The 19,450-nt window shown below is 41.4% G+C and overlaps 1 protein-coding gene across 1 annotated transcript in view; it reads left to right on the top strand.

Annotated features, from left to right (window-relative positions):
• NDUFAF7 (NADH:ubiquinone oxidoreductase complex assembly factor 7) overlaps positions 1–13,259 on the top strand; it is a 60,972-nt gene extending 47,713 nt beyond the window's left edge. The window contains exons 9-10 of the mRNA XM_053459792.1: positions 7,127–7,300; positions 12,900–13,259. Of these exons, the coding sequence (XP_053315767.1) occupies positions 7,127–7,300; positions 12,900–13,097 (372 nt within the window). The 3' untranslated portion in view covers positions 13,098–13,259. The remainder of the gene's footprint in view (positions 1–7,126; positions 7,301–12,899) is intronic.
• The last annotated feature ends 6,191 nt before the right edge of the window (positions 13,260–19,450 follow it).

Here is a 19,450-nt window from a genome sequence, read left to right as displayed (position 1 = left end):
GCTGATTCAACTGAAGTATTCATACATTTTATCAGATGATCCAAAGGAGCACACGGGTTCATCAAGGTATAAGTAATGTTTTTCATTTGGCGTACCAACAGGATCCTTCTTCCCTCTAGGTCAATTTTATGATATGTATAGTCACATTTATTTTTAGCTGTCACTATTATTGCAATGCCTCTCTTTTCCTTGTCCAGGAGGGATGAAGCTTAGACATCTGGAAATCTGCAATATTTCCACTGTCGAGACCGCTGTTGTGTCCAATGGGATTCCTGAACAATAGTAGTATAGTATAGTATAGTATAGTATAGTATAGTATAAGAAGGTTGAAAAAATACTTCAGTCCATCAAGTTCAACCTTTCACACATACCCACTTCTAAAGTTTTAAAGTTGATCCAAAAGGAGGCAAAACAAACCCTACTTCCCAATTACCAATTATGCCACAACAGGGAAAAAATCCTTCTTGATTCTATAGTGGCAATTATTAATTTGCTAATACTACTGTCCTTTTAACAGTTGTAGCCCTTTATGTTATGCTTAACCAGAAAAGCATCCAGACCTTTCTTTAAAATATCCACAGAGTTAGATAATACAACATCCTTTGTAGAGACCTCTTAGCGATTAGATCACTGGAGAGTTGTTTATACTGACCCTGTATGTATTTGTACAGTGTGACATAACTAAAACTCTCCATTCCTCTATTTAACTTTGTAGCCCGCCTCTCCAGCTCTATAACATCCTTCTTTATGCATGCCAATACCTTACTGGCTTTTGCTGACTGGCACTGCACTTTGTTACAAAGTCTATGGTCTACAATTATACCTTAGTCCTTCGCATTTCTGCTTTTCCCAATGCAATCCCCTTTAGAGTGTAAGTTGCATGCTTATTTTTGGTACCAAAGTGCATTACCTTACCATGCCCCCCAACTGTCCCGATTTAGGGGCTGCCGTGCCTCAGCTCTTCGTCCTACCCCTTTTAAGACGCCCCCTTTAATTTAATGAACGCCAGCCTCCACCCTCTGCCCCCACCAGACATAACTGAGTCAGAAGCAGTGGTAAGTCGGGGGGGTGTTATATGGGGGCTTAAGGCTTTTCTGGGGGCAGATGTGCATAACTGGGGGGGCAGGTTGGCAAATAAAAGGAAATTAAACAAAAATTCTCAGTTTTATTAAATTCTCAATTGATTTTATTAAATATGAAAAAATAGTTTACATGATTTAATAAAGAAATAAGTTTCTTACAAGAATATTGTGAAGAATAATGTGATCACTGTTTTGTTCCACTGAATAAAATGGAACTTTTTCATCTAAAAATGTTTGCAGTAGCAAATGTTTTGATTCCAAAATCAAAGGGCAGTGTACATGTATATGTGTGTGTGTGTGTAAGGGCAGTGTAAAAGTATATGTGTGTATAAGGGCAGTGCTCAACGGGCATGGCGAGTCAGTGCTTGACACACCAAAAGTTGGGTGTTTTAAACACCGCAAGTGGCATGAAGAGAGGTGCATGACAAATCTGGTGTAATGGGGCTATATGCCATTAATGCTGAAATTGTTTTAATAAGATGAAATAAAATTGTTTTATACCATGTCTGTTGAAAGCTGCAGCATACCAATGATTACCACCAGCTAAAAAAAAAACATTTTAATGAGCAAGTCATAAAACTAGAACTGTTATAAAGCAACATGTAGAAGGACTGAGGGCAAGATGGCTACAAAAAAAGAAGAGATTAAGTGCAAAGAGAAAAGAGGGACTTAGAGTCCAAAAAGAGAAAAAAATTACATCAATTTTTTTCACCCCATGGCACAAATAAACAGAAATACCTCTCTTGCCCTATCTGAAGTGAACCTGGATGAATCAGAAAGGTTATCTCTCAGTCCTAACTCACAATCCTCTCACCTGATCACACAAGAGTATTTACAACAATGCATAGAAACTCAGCTCACTCTGTTTAAGGCTGAAATAGTGAAACTACGTGTTGAATGACTAGAGGAGCTGCTGAAAATAGGCGAACAAGTGAAATCAAACAAGCTAAAAATTAATATCTAGAATTTGAATAAAAAACTACACAGGAAGAATCTATTCAGATGAAAAGCAAGATTGCATCTCTTGAATCAAAACTGGTGGATATCAAAGATAGAACTCGTAGAAAAAAACTAAGAATACGTGGTATACCTTAAAAAAATAGAACAAGACATAATTAGAAAATACGTATTTGACCTATTTAATAACATGGACATTCTGGAAGCAGAGAGAGCAGATATTATTATAGAACGAGCACACAGAATCCCAAAACCAAAGCATATCGCTGAATCCAAACCAAAGGATGTACTAATTCGCTTTTCCACTTTCTTCCTACGTCAAAAGATTCTGGTGGCATCTAGAGATTTTGTTTCCAAAGATGAAAAGTTTAAGAACCTGCTATTTTTACAGGACTGTTCTCTGGACACTAGACAGAAAAGAATTCAAAGAAGTGACTCTAGCTCTGAGGTCGTGTTGCATTAGATATGCTTGGGGGTTCCCAGTTAAATTAATTGTTTGGACAGGAAAGTAATCGCTTAGCCTGGCCACAATAGATGTAGTCTGGAAAGGGTAAATGAAAATGCAGATGGCCAAGATTAGACTTAAAAGTAACTTTAATGGAGATGGAAACATGTTTTTTTTTTTTTTTTTTTTTTTAAGGTATAAATGAAAATGGGATAAGCGGATATTTAGACCCACAGATTGTTTGTTGATATAATAACATTGCACAAATATGCATAATTTAAGATTTTTCTATTACTTGGAAAAGATTGTATCATAAGTCGGGAATATGGAAGCCGTAATTAAGCACAATACAACAATTTTCATTTTTATTTATTTTTGAAAAGCATAAACAAAAACGGGATAAGCGGATATTTAGATTCACAGTTTGTTTGTTGACGTAATTTTGCACAAATATGCATAACCTTAGATTATTCTATGATTTGGCAATATGCACAATTTTAAGATTGTATTCTTTTTTTCATGCATCATAACAATTTGACTCGCCCGTGTTGTTCCTCACTTTACGATGAAATTAACGATGTATATCGTTACAAGGAGATTTTTCTTGTATTTTACATAGTTTTAGGGAGTCTAGGGTACTAAAAACCCTTAAGGTGGTCTGGATGTGTAAGAATGTGTGTGAGTATGGCATATGCAATAGATGGAACTCGATAACCGCAACTAAAATATGATACCTGCAGAATGGAAAATGTAATTAAGGTGATTACGTTAAATGTGCAAGGTCTTAATTGCCCACAGAAACGATCCTCTCTGAATGATTATTTGTTCAGAGCACATATTGATGTTTGTAGTATCCAAGAAACTCACATGAGGGGTGCAGATATTCTCAGGCAGTGGCGTAACTAGAAGCCTCAGGGCCCCGGTGCAAGAATCTGTTAAGGCCCCCCACCCAATCTACCCCCGTCTCACACCATCTACACCCTCTTCCCCCCTTCTCAGGCTATCTACCCTCTCCCTATGCCCCTTCTCACTATCTACCCTCTCCCTCCCTTCTCATTATCTACCCTCTCCCTACCCCCTTCTCACTATGTACCCTCTCCCTACCCCCTCTCACTATCTGCCCTCTCCCCACCCCTTCTCACTATCTGCCTTCTCCCCACCCCCTTCTCACTATCTACCCTCTCCCTCCCTTCTCACTATCTACCCTCTCCCTCCCTTCTCTCTATCTACTCTCTCCCTACCACCACCCCTTCTCACTATCTACCCTCTCCCTACCACCACCCCTTCTCACTATCTACCCTCTCCCTACCCCCCTTTGTAGGTCACTTACCGTGCAGTCCTGTGGTGGGAGCCGGCACCCGAGACAGATGCCTCACGCTCCCAACACTGCAGTCGGGGCAGCGCTGAGGCAGGTGGCGGCAAAGGAGACAGAAGGAAGCCGAGTGGTTGCTGAAACCGACCGCTCAGCACCACTTGGGCCCCCCTGACTGGCAGAACTCCAGGGCCTGGTCGCAGTCGACCAGTTCCGGTAGTTCCGCCACTGTTCTCAGGCTAAATAATAAAAGATACTCAGTGATAGAGCATTCATTATTTATAAAGACAAAAAAAAACAAGGGGTAGCAATATTGATTTCAAACAACAACATCAAGGTTGAAGTAATTTATAAACAGAGCAACTTAGCTGGTAGATTCTCCTTTGTTGTGTGTAAGCTGAATGACAGATTGTTCTCAATTTTAAACATATATGCTCCAAATTCCAGACAAACACACTTCTTAAATAGCACTTTACAAAAGGATTTTATTCAGGGTGCTTTCCTGTGTATGGGAGACTTTAACTGTGTGATTGACCAAGAATGGGACAAATCAAGTAATAATCCAGCTAGAAGCGACCACAGACAGAGAATACTATCTAGAGCTTTTCGAGATACACCAGGAAAGTACGGACTGTATGATGTATGGAGAACCATAAGACCTTTAGATCTATTCCTTTTCCTAGGATAGATATGATCTTGACAAATATTAATTAAATGAAGTTGAAACAAAAATTATATTATGTGGGCAATAGAGTCGATAAAATGCTTACTAACCAATTAAAAAAGTGAAATTTAAAATAAAGAATATATAAAATTACAGATGGAGCAAATCAATGTTATAGCCCAATAGAGATAGGTAAGGCGTAAAAAGAGTTTATATATTCCAGAACAACTTCAAGAAAGAGACCAGATTAAAAAATACTTAGTAGAATCTAAACTTCCTAAGGTTTCAAAGGCTATAGCTAATCAGCTGGACACCCCATTCAATGAGAATGAAATACTTAGAGCTATTAGGGCACTGAAAATTAAACAGCATTATTCTATAAAAAATTATGAAACAGCTCTCTTTACATTTAACTAACACTTTTAATGAAATCATAGATTTGGGGATTTTTCCGAGCGTCATGCTTGATGCATCCATAATACCTGTTCCAAAACCGGATAAGGATAATATAAAGACATCTAACTTCAGACCGATCGCTTTATTAAATATTGGATCAATGATCTATTCAACTATATTAGCTGATAGATTAAAACCTGTATGCCCATTTCTAATTCATAAGTACCAAACTGGCTTTGTAAAGGGTCGTCATTCTAACAATAATGTACGGAGATTAATTGACTTGGTGGAGTACGCCTCAACATATAAACTTCCCTCAGTATTTTTAGCCTTAGATGCCGAAAAGGCCTTTGATAGAGTGAGCTGGACTTTTCTTGAGGAAGCTCTATATTGCTATGGTTTTGGCGATAATTTCACTGGCGCTGTGATGTCCTTATATACTAAACCTTCCGCCAGAGTAATAGGCCAGGGGAAAAGCTCTAATCGGTTCGGGATAACTAACGGCACCTCTCTTATACATTCTAACTATGGAACCACTGGCACCTAGAATAAGGAACAATGTTGATATTAAGGGAATTAGGATCGGAGATTTTGAATATAAAATCAGCCTATATGCCGATGATGTTTTGCTATCCCTCTACGATCGAGAATACTCCCTGGCCTTAGTGATGGAGGAAATTTCGCATTATAGCAACTTCTCGAATTATAAATTGAACATAAATAAGACACAAGCTGCGTTAGTATCTATCCCAGACTCGATGAAACATAAACTGGAAGAGAGTTGTGATTTTATTTAGGAGGCTAGTAAGATTGACTATTTAGGGATTGTCATCCCGTTTAAAATCTCTCAGATAATAAACTACTCAGGATTACGGTAAAACGTGTAGACAAATCAGAGAATGGAAAGGCCCATTTGTTTCATGGTTAGGCAGAATGAACATAGTAAGTGCCTACATGATTCCCAAATGGCTCTATTTATTAAGGATGATACCAATAAAACTCCAAAAATTTTATTCCAAAAAAATATCGAGAGATTTATATGTGCAGACAAAAAACCTTGCATATCGTGGAATACGCAGCAAAAGCTGCTTAGATTTTTGGTTAGTATTTAAGATTAAAATGAAAGATATTATATTGACATCATCCCTTTTAGAAATTTTACAGAAGAATATTCTCCGCCATTGGAACAATTATAGTAATTGCAAGATAAAGGATATTATACTATTTGGGAAAATAAAATCTTTCAATCAGCTCACCAGAGAATATACATTTTTTAATGAATTCAGAATTAAATACTATCTAAATTCACACTTGTATGTAAAAGGGGATTCAGATCCAAGGCACTTGATTAACGATATGTTTACGACTGAACTCATTATGAATAGTTTGAGGAAATGGTATAATCTACTGGAAAAAAATAGAAACCATTATTACGGTAAAAGCTGCAGACTCATGGCAAAAGGAATTAAATGTTCATATAGACAGAAAGCAATAAATAAACTCAAAAGAACTAATCACTGTTTAAATATGGCTGAACTACACTACAAAATTATGCTATAATGGTATTTAGTTCCTGTTAAGATAGCAAAATTTACTCCATCTAATTGCTGGAGATGTATGCTGGAGCAAGGCACTTTTAGCCATATATGGTGTAGTTGCCCCATGATCAGTATTATCATACTACCTACTTCGGAAATGGCACTGTTGCATTTACATTTGGTTGCTATCCCCCCCAACAAGAGAGCCTTGGTCAGCAAGAGGCAATACATATGGAGAACATCTTAAATCAGATAAACTTTCAATTTCAAATGGAGCGGGGCTATTACCAAACACGTCTGGGGATCCACAAGTTCTACAGAACCTGGAAAGCCTGATTGGGGTACTTTTCTCCTGCAGATTGTTCATAATCTTTATTATATAAGCAGAGAGCATCAAGTTTCACTGAATGAATGGTGAATGAGTGTGATTGTATTCGTCCAAGGTGGAAAAGGGATCCGCGGTTACTAGAGCCCAGCTACTTTGGTTCCCCTTGCTGATGGTCGCAAATCTACACTTTAGATATTAACTGTTTAAAGCTGATTTACATATAGAAATGTTGTAACTTTGTAATTTCCCTCAAAGCCCTATAGTTCAAGTCATACCAAACATTATACATGCTCATTAAAATGCAAAACATCTAACGTCAAACATGTAATATATTGTTTGGGATGCAGAAAAGAGCCTTACAGCGTAAAGTAATTGATAAACTTGTTAAACTTATACCTTTGCAGGGATTTCATGCCCACCAGCTTCATGATGTCTTGATCACACCTGGGATGGCAGATTTGACTGCAGATGTTGATTTTAAGTTCTTAAAAAGGATGATTGGAAGTACCGTAGCCACTTTAGGTCCAATTCCACAACATGAATTTTTGAAAAACATGGGAATTGATATTCGCTTAAAGGTAACTTTTTTTTATTTTATGTGGAAAACTTTTTACCTATTGATAGTGTTGGGTGCCATTTGATCCATACATAATTGCTCAGACACAACAAAATAAAGGCTGTACATGGCTTTTTTTCTGAAGCAATATAATAGATGTTATTTGAGTTAAACAAATGTGTGGCTATGCAGAAATATTGTTATACTGTACAGCACTGATTGGCCATATGAACTCTGACATTCCACATCCTTTGGAGTGTCCAACCACTACTAGCAGGACCAGACTGGGAATTAACATCTGTCTTGGCATTGCAGATAAATGGCACATGTGCAGCCACCTGCTGGATATATGCAGCCAGACACTATGCTCTTACACTTTTGCAGCTCCATACTAGAAGATGGGATCTACCGAAATAATGTTATGTGGGAGGAGCCCAGGCTGGGTCTGAGTACTAGTGACACGCAACTTCTGACACTGCAGCTTGAATTACTACTCTCATTTTCATTCACTATTTTTGAAATGAATTTAATGCAAAGTGTCATCCTCAACAGCTTCCCAAGAGAATGCCACCTCTTGCTTTCTTCTACCTAACGTTGTTGATGTAATTTATCAATGTCGAGGCATTCAGAAAGCCTAAAAAAATATTGTATTTGCTTGATTATTGGACAAGGTTTTTTCAGAGCAAATCCTTTGAAAAATACCCCCCATCTTATATTCGAGATCTTCCTATAATCAGACCTCAAATAGAGGTCTGACTACAAGACTAAGATCCAGATCCCCAGCAGCGCTGCAGGAGATGTTACTGAACACATATTGCGGTGTTGTTTGACACGGACATATACCAGGAGCGGTAAATTCATACCTGAAGTACAACGTGTGAAAAAAATACAAAAAAATGTACTACCATAAAGTTTGACAAAGTCTGGTAGCAGCAGCACTGCATCCACCATAGCAGCAGTTGTGTGGACAGAGGCCTTTGATTCTTTGGTGGGACAACCCAACCCAACCCAAGCTGAGTCTGAAATGGTGGAAGCCTACTTTAAATAATTAACACTGTCTTTGCTGCTGCCCTTCTAAGTTACTAAAATCAGTAAACTGTAATCTGGAGAGTCGCCCGGTTTATTGCCAATGGTGCAGTAATTCAGAATCAAATCATAAAACACAGACCATCGCGATCATGATCTGTAATATGTTATGTAGAATCTGCAGGAGTCTGAGTGGATAAAGAGGACCTGTTATGTCAGTCTTGTAATTCTAAGTGTACAAAGATGTAACAACCATAGAGTTATGCTCAATATAGGATAGAATCCACCTTCTGCTGGTTCGAAATCTTTCCTAGAATATATCAAGCTATTATTAACCCCTTGACGACAGGACTGGAGTACAGTAACAACCGCCACTGCAAGTGTGTTAGACATGCATCCAACATTAAATGTAGTAATGTAGTGTCTTTAATGTAGTAAAGTAGTGTAGTGTCTTTATTGAAAACATGAAGAAATGTACAAGCTTGCTTTATTTTCGGGATGCCCAAATGATACCACAAGATCTGGATTTTTTTTTTTTTTTAAGAAGTCCTCAAAATGCACTGCAAGTTCAAGGAGACAAACAATGTCATCATTGGTAATACTTTTATTAGACTTGTGCATTCGTCTTCGGGCGAACATGAAAACGAACACGGTAAAACGTAGGCGAAGACGAAGACACACACCACGAAGATCTTCGTGATTGTCTTTGTCTACCATTCTCCCCCCCTTCTAACTTACCTTGGCATCGCGGCAGTTCACGGATTACAGGGCAGTTCACGGGTTACAGGGCAGTGCGAATGAGCCTATTGGTCGCCTGCAGGTGACCAATAGGCTCACTCGCACGGCCTTTGTAACCCCTGACAGCGAACCTATGGATAGGTTAAAGGGCCGTGCAAGCAACCAATAGGCTCACTCGCACGGCCCCTTAACCCCTTTAGGTGTAACAAGTGCACCAGGAGCCTAAAAGTCTGTACGAGCGACTTTATTGGTCGTTCGTACGGACATTTAACTGATAGAACAGAGAGACCAGTGGGATCTGCAGGGTAAGTTGCAGCATTGAGGTTTTAAAAGTCTGTACAAGCGACCAACAGAGTTGCTCGTACAGACTTTTAAAACCCCAATGCTGCAACATACCCTGCAGATGCCACTGGTCTCCCTCCCTGTTCTATCAGTTAAATGTCCGTACGAGCGACTTTATTGGTCGTTCGTACGGACATTTAACTGATACTTCCTGGCTAATATAACAGATTATAAGACGACCCCCCAAAATCTGAATATTAATTTAGGAAAAAAAGAAAAACCCTAAATATAAGATGACCCTATAGGAAAAAAGTTTTACTAGTAAGTGTTAATTCATGTAATATATATTTTTTTTAATAAAAGCTATGATTGAGAAAAATATTTTTTGTTTTTATTTCCTTTTATTTTCCAGCCTGCCCCCCATTATGCACATCTGCCCACAGGCTGGCTACTCTGCACCAGAAATGCCTTATACCCCCTATATGCCAATGTGCCCCATGATATGCCGTTTGACCCCCTATGTGCCACTCTGCCTCCAGAAATGCCTTATACCCCTATATGTCACTCTGGCATTTAGGGGGTTAAAAGGCATATTATGGGGCAGAGTGGCATATAGGGATGTATAAGGCATTTCAGGAGGCAGAGTGGGGTATAAAGGGTTAAAAGGAATTTCTAGAGGCAGAGTGGCATTAAGGGGGTTAAAATGCATTTCATAGAGAACTCTGCCTACAGAAATGCCTTATGCCTCCCATTTAATACAAACCCTCCCCCAAACAGCTTACCGGTGCTTCTGACTTCCTGGTGTGTAGTCAGGGCAGCGGGTAGACGTCTACGCAATTCGCGTAGGCAACTTCAACTGCAGCCGGAAGGAGGTGCGGATAGCAGCAGGGGTTGTCTGCGTCCATCGCGCATACACCCTCCGGCTGTAAGAGAGAATTTCCAGCCGCGGTGCGGGGAACTCTGATCTGGGAAGAGCCGGGGAAGGATAGCTGGTAAGTTTGGGGGGGTGTTAAATGTAGCGCATAAGACAGGAAGATCCAGGTCCCCTGCAGCGCTGCGGGGGATCTGGATCTTAGTCTCATAGTCAGACCTCCATTTGAGGTCTGATTATAAGACGAAGGGTATCTTCAGAGCATTTGCTCTGGAAAAAACCTTGTCTTATAATCGAGCAAATACAGTATGCATTTTTCACCACTAGCTCAAGTAAACCATCTCATACTTACAGGCAATAGTGAGCAACTTCTGCATAGTCCTCAATGACAATGTTTTTTAGGAAATATAAATGTGTCTTGTTGTGCCAAAGAGTTGTTCTTTATAGCCTTTACAACATTGTATCTTTTAGTTTCATGTTAGCCCTGGCATCCTGATTGCATCCACAGGATCTGCCCAGATTGGAAGCATAGGACCTGCCACCTTTGCCCCCAAACAACCTGCCTGTGGCATCCCAGCCTCAAACAGCCTCTCTGTGCAATGCTTTCCCACCACATCCATTCTATCACACACATATTCATTCTGTACTCATTCACAAACATTAATTCACTCATTCATATATTCATTTATTCACAGATACTCTTTCATCCCCTCATTCACAGATACTCATTCATAACCCTCCCCCATCCCTTACCTGAACTGCAGATATTGGTGCCGCTCACAGACTTCCGAAGGGCCTGCTTCTCTTGACCTGCCCAGGGGAAGCAGGAACCCAGCAGGGTCATTTGACGTAAAGTAAGATGACTCCGTTGGGTTTCTGCTTCCCCTGGGCGGGACAAGAGATGTTGCTCGCATGCACATTTAAGCAGCAGGGCCCCTGCAGACGTGATCGCAGGCTTTTACCCTGCATTAAAGACGGCCCTGGCCGTCGTGATGCCATTTCGTTTAGATTTAGGGTGGCTTGGGGGGAAAGATTACCGCACAACCCAAGCCATATGATGGATTACTGTTATTTTGGGCCCCAACTATGTGCACCATATAATGATACCTGACTGCCACTAGAATGAAGCCTAGAGTGGGCCACAGTATTGGGTGTGGTGAAGTTTCTATCAACAATGGAACACCTGCTTGAGTGTATTGCACTTTATTGGCTGTTGCATTCTGAATTGCATTTATTTAACTGGTATAATAGTACAGTATTGTATTATTGTGCAATACAAAGTTATGTTTAAGTTAGACCGTATTAGTTTTTGTTGCTAGCTTAGATATCTTCCCAACTGTTCCCCACATCCATACCTTAGATGCCCAGGTGAGTGGAGACACTGCTGAAACCATGTACCTCAACTGTCAGGTAGTGTAGACTCAGGATCGCCCTGCAGAGCATAAGCAGGTAAAAGGGGTGAAGGAGCACCAGGATATCAGTGAGCCTATGCAAAACATGCCCAATTTTGGGGAAATTAAGTCACATACCCTGTGGCTGGATGTGTGTGTCTGCTAGTCCCTGCCCAACGCCCTGTTGCTGCCATTCTATCACCTTGTGTTATGTCCCGTATAAGGGGAGCTGTGGAGTGAGCACCCAAATGCAGGGGAATGCCCACACTGCAGGATTACAAGGTACTCACGGGTCACAAATATCTCCGATCGGTTAAACAAGTCGAATCCCAAGGCAGGCAGGGGTTAAACAGGTACTATCCGAGGTCTCAAAGACAGGCAGCAGGCAAAGGGTTAAACAGGAACGATCCGAGGTCACAAAAGCAGGCAGCAGGCAATGGGTTAACATAAACAAACCAGGTATCGGGGGTAGAAGACAAGCAATGGAGAGTCGAGCAGGCACAGGACTGGGAGCTCAGGGGAAAGGTACTGATGGGAACATTCACAGGAGGGTCAGAATACATGAGCACCAACATTGTGTTCACCTAGAGGTTTTATAGGGCTGCCTCGGTGTGATGTCATGTCTGGTGTGACATGGTATGATCCATGCTCATTGAAGTATAGGGAAAGGCGGCAGCGCTGGATGCATGGAATAAAGCCCTGGCGCACACCCGCACCTCCCCCTATGGAGGGTTACAGTGGAGGAGTGCTGCCGCCATGAGGTAGGCACATGACACCTTGAAGATTTATTAAAAAAAATAGTATTTTTTTTTTTTTTTTTTTAGGAAAATGTAGCCCTGTACCATGGCAGGGTGTGTTTCTCTGCTGTGCTCCTGAAACTTTATTATAAATAAATTCTTAAAGATGTTCCCATGAAATCCAATAGCATGTTGGTGGATGTGTTATTCCAGTAGAATTGTTCTGCTTTTGCTGGTGGTCCTGTATTGAAAAATCTATTCAGAATATCTTCCTATGCCCTAATATGATGCTAATGTAAGTGAAATGTGAGTCCAGGAAATGGGACCCCCCTATTGAAAATAAATTCCTCCAAATTTTGTTTTTAAATGAAAAAACCCTCCCGATTTCTTCTAATCCAAAAGGTAAGGACATTTACTTTTGTTGTTCGAAAACTAATGTGGCAAAACATAAAACAGGGTTTGCATGTTGTACACGATTCTATGGATACTTTTGTTTTTCACACATTGGTGAATATGTTGGCAAACTACAGTATAGATTTGTACCTGAAGTATTTACTTTTTTTCTTTTCTTTCCAGGTACTTTTGGAAAATGCTAATGATATAGCTACACAACAGCAGCTGAAGTCGGGTTATGATATTCTTATGCATCCAGATAAAATGGGAGAGCGATTCAAATTTTTTTCAGTTTTTCCTCATTCTAGGTTTAAAAACGAACATGATCCAAATGCCAAATCACAGCCTGTGGCAGGTTTTAGTAAATTAGTAATGCAGTAACAAAGATAAGATTAACTAAGTATTGGAGAGTACTAACCAGGCTGTAATGCCACTCCAAACATTTAATAATTTATGGACTGAAAAATATTTTGTTTTTCTTTCAACTATTTCACATTAAAATACATAAAATGTTATTCTGTAATAAACTGATTCCTGAGCAAACAGTGACTTGTGATTGTTCATATGTTTTAGAATCCAGACTGGACACAGACCTTAAAGAGGCAGGGCTCATCTTACAGTCCAATCCGATTGTGGGCCAAATGCCTATATTTTTATTTTAACATGTTGCTGTTTGGAAAATCCCAGCCATTTAATAAACATGATCAATATTTTAAGCATTTTATAAGAAGATCTCAAACGTAAACACCTTAGCTTGTGATATGTGAGTGAATCGTTATGCAGCTGTTTCAATAAGATAGTAGGGACAAGGTGGAGCTGTGCTTTTACAGCTCAAGTCTGGTTTCAACAATTCAAAAAACACTCTTCATTCCAATAAGCAGATTAGTACCAACCACTTGTTTGAAGGTAGTGGGTACAGTGTATAGAGACTCTGACAACACCAAAAATGCCAACCCATCCTTAAATGACAGACACACACACATTCAATGGTGAAAACAGGCCACAGCGTTTATTAATTCACCAATAATGAAATGTTCACTGTAACATAAAACATAATAAATATTAACCCTGAATAACTCGTCCTTGCCAACCGTCATTAACAATGACATAAAAGAAGTATTTGGGTGCATCCCCTCCCCCCTTGTCCACCAACCAATCGGCCTTACCTCCAATTAGTGGCAACCACTAACCGGCTTTTAGGTCAGTGGGCACGGCCTTTATCCAGTACCATTACCAGAGGCTAGGGGAGGGATAGCCCCATCAACTCCTGAACCACCCTGATTGGCAAGGACACACCCACCACCAGCCTCGCTGTTCTATGCCTAAAATCAAGAGTGCCATGACCTGATCCAAAACATCCTGCAACGCTAGACTAAACCGATTGAGGTCCACATCAGTCCAATGTACCCCATCGCTTTAAAAATATAAACCACTCCGTTCGTCTCAAAGATTCCATGATGCCTACAATCCCCAAAACAAATTTAGACACCCACTTTAGTTTTATGTAACCCTGCAATGTCCTAACGCCTTCTAGTCGAATACACTACTTCCAATAATTACATGAGACCAACTCTGACCACATTAAGCAGACCTCGGGGAACAAAATCATCAAACGGGCCAGATCCTCCTTAATTAAATCTCCCAAATTGGTAAGGAGAACCAGATTGTCTCCCTCCTCCAAATGATTTACCAATATATCCAGAGCGCCGAGGAGATATGACCGCTGGACAAGTTCTGGCAGTAGCTGCACCCACTGCAAGCCGCAGGTCCCGAACCATCTCACCTCTGGAACACTCGTAGGAAGGCTGAGACAGAACTAGCCTGTGAGCCCAATATGAATAGGAGTGACCCATGAGCCACACCAGACACCTGCCGAACCCTGTGGAGATAAATTAGTTGAAAAAAATGATGGGGCACCCCACCCTGATGCATCAGCAAAGGATCCTGGGCACTGGGGAATAAAATGAGCAAATGAGCCCCTAATGTGAACTACTAGCTTTTTTTTTTTTGCATAAAACCCAGAATACACCAATAGAACATTTGGTCTAACCATGTATAGGCAAAGTGTGCCCCAGTAGCAGTAGTTCACACCGTGCTCAGCTTAATGCTTATGAACAGATAAAATGAGACAATAAAATAACAATGGTATTTAAATAAGTATTAATACTAGCTATAAATGGTCTCAGCAATTAGCACACTAATAATTAATTAGCTAACCCTGACCTTGTGCAGCCTAACAGATTTGCCCGCTTGACTGAAGGTGTTGGGTGCATCAGCTCGGGAGAAGCTGTACTAGAGGAAGCTGTTCCTTCTTACAGCCGAGGGAACAGCCCCGGTAGTACGGGTGGGGTTGAGAGTGTAAGAAAGGCTTGTGGTAGCGAACTCTATAATTAAGAGAGTAGATAGGATAATCTGCCGCTCTGATTGGCTCAACCGGCCAGTTTGCTGTCTCCCAGGTGCTCGGGTCCGGCACGTTGTTGACAGAGTGGATTGGATGGATTATTGGGAGGGGCTGGGAAAGACCTGGCTGTCACGGTCCATATTGGTACCAATGACAAAGTCAGTGGATAATGGAAGGTCCTAAAGAATGATTTCAGGGAATTAGGAGGTAAACTGAAGAAAAGGACCTCCAAGGTAGTATTCTCTGAATTATTACCTGTGCCACCAGCAACAGTAGAAAGGCAGCGGGAGATTAGGGAGGTTAATGCATGGCTAAAGTCATGGTATAGGAAGGGGGGTTTAGGCTTTCTAGAGCACTGGGCTGATTTTGCGCTTGGGTACAATCTTTATAGCCATGATGTATTGCACCTAAATGGAAGAGGGTCTGCTGTGCTGGGGGGCAGGATGGCAAGAAGGTTAGAGGGGATTTTAAACTTGTTGTAAGGGGAGAGAGACACAGAAATCTAGAAAAGGTATATAGCACAGAAAGGAGAAGGTCTTTAGATCGGAACAAGGTGGGCGGAGATGGGGGAGAGGCAGGATCAGAACAGAGGAGGTATGTATTAATAAAAATTCACATAAAATACAAAAGACTCATGATAAAATTAAATGCATGCTTACTAATGCAAGTCTAAATAACAAAATGGGTGAACTAGAGGCAATAGCATATACTAAGCAATATGACATTAAGCAACTTGAATATGACAAGGAAAATGTGGAAGCGTTATGGGTAGATATCAGCTTGGGGCAAAAAAAATGAAATCAACTAATGATTGGGATATGTTATAAACCACCTAATGTTAATACTGATGAGGAAGGGGTTAAAAAAATCCCTCATTGGACCAATACAGTTACACTGCACATATATCACACACACCACCAAAGATGTAGAGCCCCAAATATCTGCCCAGTAGTTAGCAACTGTCAGAGTCCACAGCTAAAACCCCGTAGAAGTCACTCATCTGAATACCCGGCACCCACGAGTGCCGGGCACAATGTCGCTCCTGCTGCTCCTGCTTCCTCTCCGGCGCCATCTGCAGTTTGTTCTAGGCGCGCGCCCCCACCTCAACTTAATCCTTCCAGTCCTGGAATGGCGGGGAACGCGCTCTGATGACGCTGTACACTGTTTCTTGATTGATCTTGTTGCTGACCTCAGATTTCCTTCGGACCTTGCTGACTTCTATATTCCTGACCCCGGCTATTGTTTACGGATTTCGCTGACCTCTCCTTCCCTGAACCTTGGCTTCGTTTACTGGACTGCGTTCTATTACCCTGACTTGGCTACGTTTCTGGACCACGCTGCACGTGGCGCATCTGTTCCTATTACTTCTTTTGGACTGTATATTCCTGCATACTGGGTTTCTCATCCCTAATCCTCACAGCAACTGGCATTTGTCAGCATTCTACATGGGGTTAAACAAAATTCCCCCACTGGACCAATACAGTTACACTGGACATATCTCACACACACCCTCCTCTATAATATCTTAGAATATGGTGTATTTTTACTGTGGAAATTTAAAGATATAGAGCCCCAAATATCTGCCCAGTAGTTAGCAACTGGCATTTGTCAGCATTCTACATGGGGTTAAACAAAATTCCCCCATTGCACCAATACAGTTACACTGCACAAATCTCTCATACACCCCCCTCCATTATATCTTAGAATATGGTGTATTTTTACTGTGAAGCTTTAAAGATATAGCACCCCAAATATCAGCCCAGTTGATTGAAAATGTGATTTTTTTTTTACTGCGGAAATGTAAAGATATAGCGCCCCAAATATCAGCCTAATAGTTAGCTATTGGCATTTTTCAATATTCTACATGGGGTTAAAAGAATTCCCCCATTGGACCAACACAGTTACACTGCACATATCTCACCCACACACCCCTCTTTTATATCTGAGAATATGGTGCATTTTTACTATGGAAATTTAAAGATATAGCACCCCAAATATCACCCCAGTAGATACCAAATGTAATTTTTCAACATTCGACATGGGGTTAAAATAGATTCCCCGATTGGACCAACACAGTTACACTGCACATATCTCACACACACACACACTCTATTATTTCTTACAATATGGTGTATTTTTACTGCGGAAATGTAAAGATAAAGCGCCCCAAATAGGTTCAGCCCCAGCCCTGCAAACTGCCAGGCGTGGCCGCCCCTTTAAGTGGTTTGCCTGGAGTTAAACTCCTCTCCACAGCTTGCTATCCTGTTTATTTCTGTCTGTATTTTATGTACCTTTGCCCTTTTTCCCTTATACATCTCAGCTCCTCACTCCATCCCCTGTGTTCTTTGCCTTGTTGCCTGTCCTTTGTGGCATCCTGTAACATGTATGCATGTCTTGCTACGTATATAATTAATGTGCTGTGTATTTATGTTCAGCTGTGTTTTGTTATACCATTACCCTGCCTCCCTCGCCTGAAGCCTAGACAACTCACACCTGATCTGATGAACAGGCTTTATATCCCAGCCTCCCAGTAACAGAGGTGTGAGTTCATTAAGTTGCATGTTTATTTTTGGTACCAAAGTGCATCACCTTACACTTACCTATACTGAATCTCATCTGCCACTTATTTGTCCAGTCCCCTAGTTTATCCAAATCATTCTGAAGAGAAGCTACATCCGGGTCCTAATCTTACCTAATTGTGTGTCACCAGCAATATCATTAATAAATAAGTTAAAGAGAACTGGACCCAGGACAAAACCCTGAGGCACTTACCACAGTTGTCCAGCTTGAGAATTCACCATTAACAACAACTCTTTGCACCATGTCGTTACGCCAATTTCTAATCCAAACACAGGCATTTTCTCCAAGACCGATTTAGCCTAGTTTATACAATAACCGCTGGTGTGGAACACTGTCAAATGCTTTTGCAAAATCTAAATTGACAACATCTACAGCAACACCCTGATCTATACATTTACTCACAACATCATGAAATACAATTACCGTATTTGCTCGATTATAAGACGACCCTGATTATAAGACGACCCCCCAAAATCTGAATATTAACTTAGGAAAAAAAGAAAAAGCCTGAATATAAGACGACCCCAAAGGAAAAAAGTTTTACCAGTAAATGTTAATTCATGTAAACTATTTTTTTAATAAAAGCTATGATTGAGAAAAATATTTTTTTTGTTTTTATTTCTTGTATTTTCCAACCTTCCCCCCAGTTACGCACATCTGCCCCCAGGCTTGCCACTCCAATATGGCACTGTGGCCCATGATATGCCTTTTAACCCTCTATATGCCACTGTGCCCCATGGTATGCCTTTTGACCCCCTATGTGCCACTCTGCCTCCAGAAATGCCTTATACCCCTATATCCCATTCTGGCATTTAGGGGGTTAAAATGCATATTATGGGGCAGAGTGGCATATAGGGAGGTATAAGGCATTTCAGGAGGCGGAGTGGCATTAAGGGAGTTAAAAGGCATTGTATAGAGCACTCTGCCTCCAGAAATGCCTTATACCCCTATATGCCACTCTGGCATTTAGGGGGTTAAAAGGCATATTATGGGGCAGAGTGGCATATAGGGAGGTATAAGGCATTTCAGGAGGCAGAGTGCTCTATTAAATGCCCCCTTAACGCCACTCCAGAAATGCCCTATGCCCCCATTTAACACACACACACACCCTATACCCCCATTTAACTAACTAACACACACACACACACACACTCTCTCTCTCCCCCCCCTCTCTCACCCCCCTTCCCCCGCTCTCCCCCCTCTCTCACCCCCCTTCCCCCGCTCTCCCCCCTCTCTTACCGGTGCTTCCATCCGGGGCAGCGGGTTGACGTCGCCTTCTGCTGCAGCCGGATGGAGGTGTGGCTAGCAGCGGGGGTTTGTATGCGTCCGTCGCGTATACTTTCCCCGGCTGTCAGAGATCAGAGTTCCCCGCACCGGTGCGGCACCGGTGCGGGGAACTCTGATCTCTGACAGTCGGGGAAAGTATACGCGACGGACGCAGACAACCCCCGCTGCTAGCCACACCTCCTTCCGGCTGCAGCGGACGTTGTCTACGCGGATCGCGTAGACGTCAACCCGCTGCCCCGGCAACACAGCAGGACGCACCGGTAAGTGTGTGTATGATGGAGGGGGGGTCGGGTGAGACAGGAGGATCCAGGTCCCCTGCAGCGGTGCGGGGGATCTGGATCTTAGTCTCCTAATCAGACCTCTATTTGAGGTCTGATTAGAAGACGACCCCTATTAGAAGACGAGGGGTATTTTTCAGAGCATTTGCTCTGAAAAAAACCTTGTCTTATAATCGAGCAAATACGGT

Source organism: Spea bombifrons, chromosome 3 (genome assembly GCF_027358695.1).
Source record: "Spea bombifrons isolate aSpeBom1 chromosome 3, aSpeBom1.2.pri, whole genome shotgun sequence".
In the NCBI taxonomy this organism is placed as follows: domain Eukaryota; kingdom Metazoa; phylum Chordata; class Amphibia; order Anura; family Pelobatidae; genus Spea; species Spea bombifrons.
This window is presented reverse-complemented; position numbering and strand designations above follow the sequence as displayed.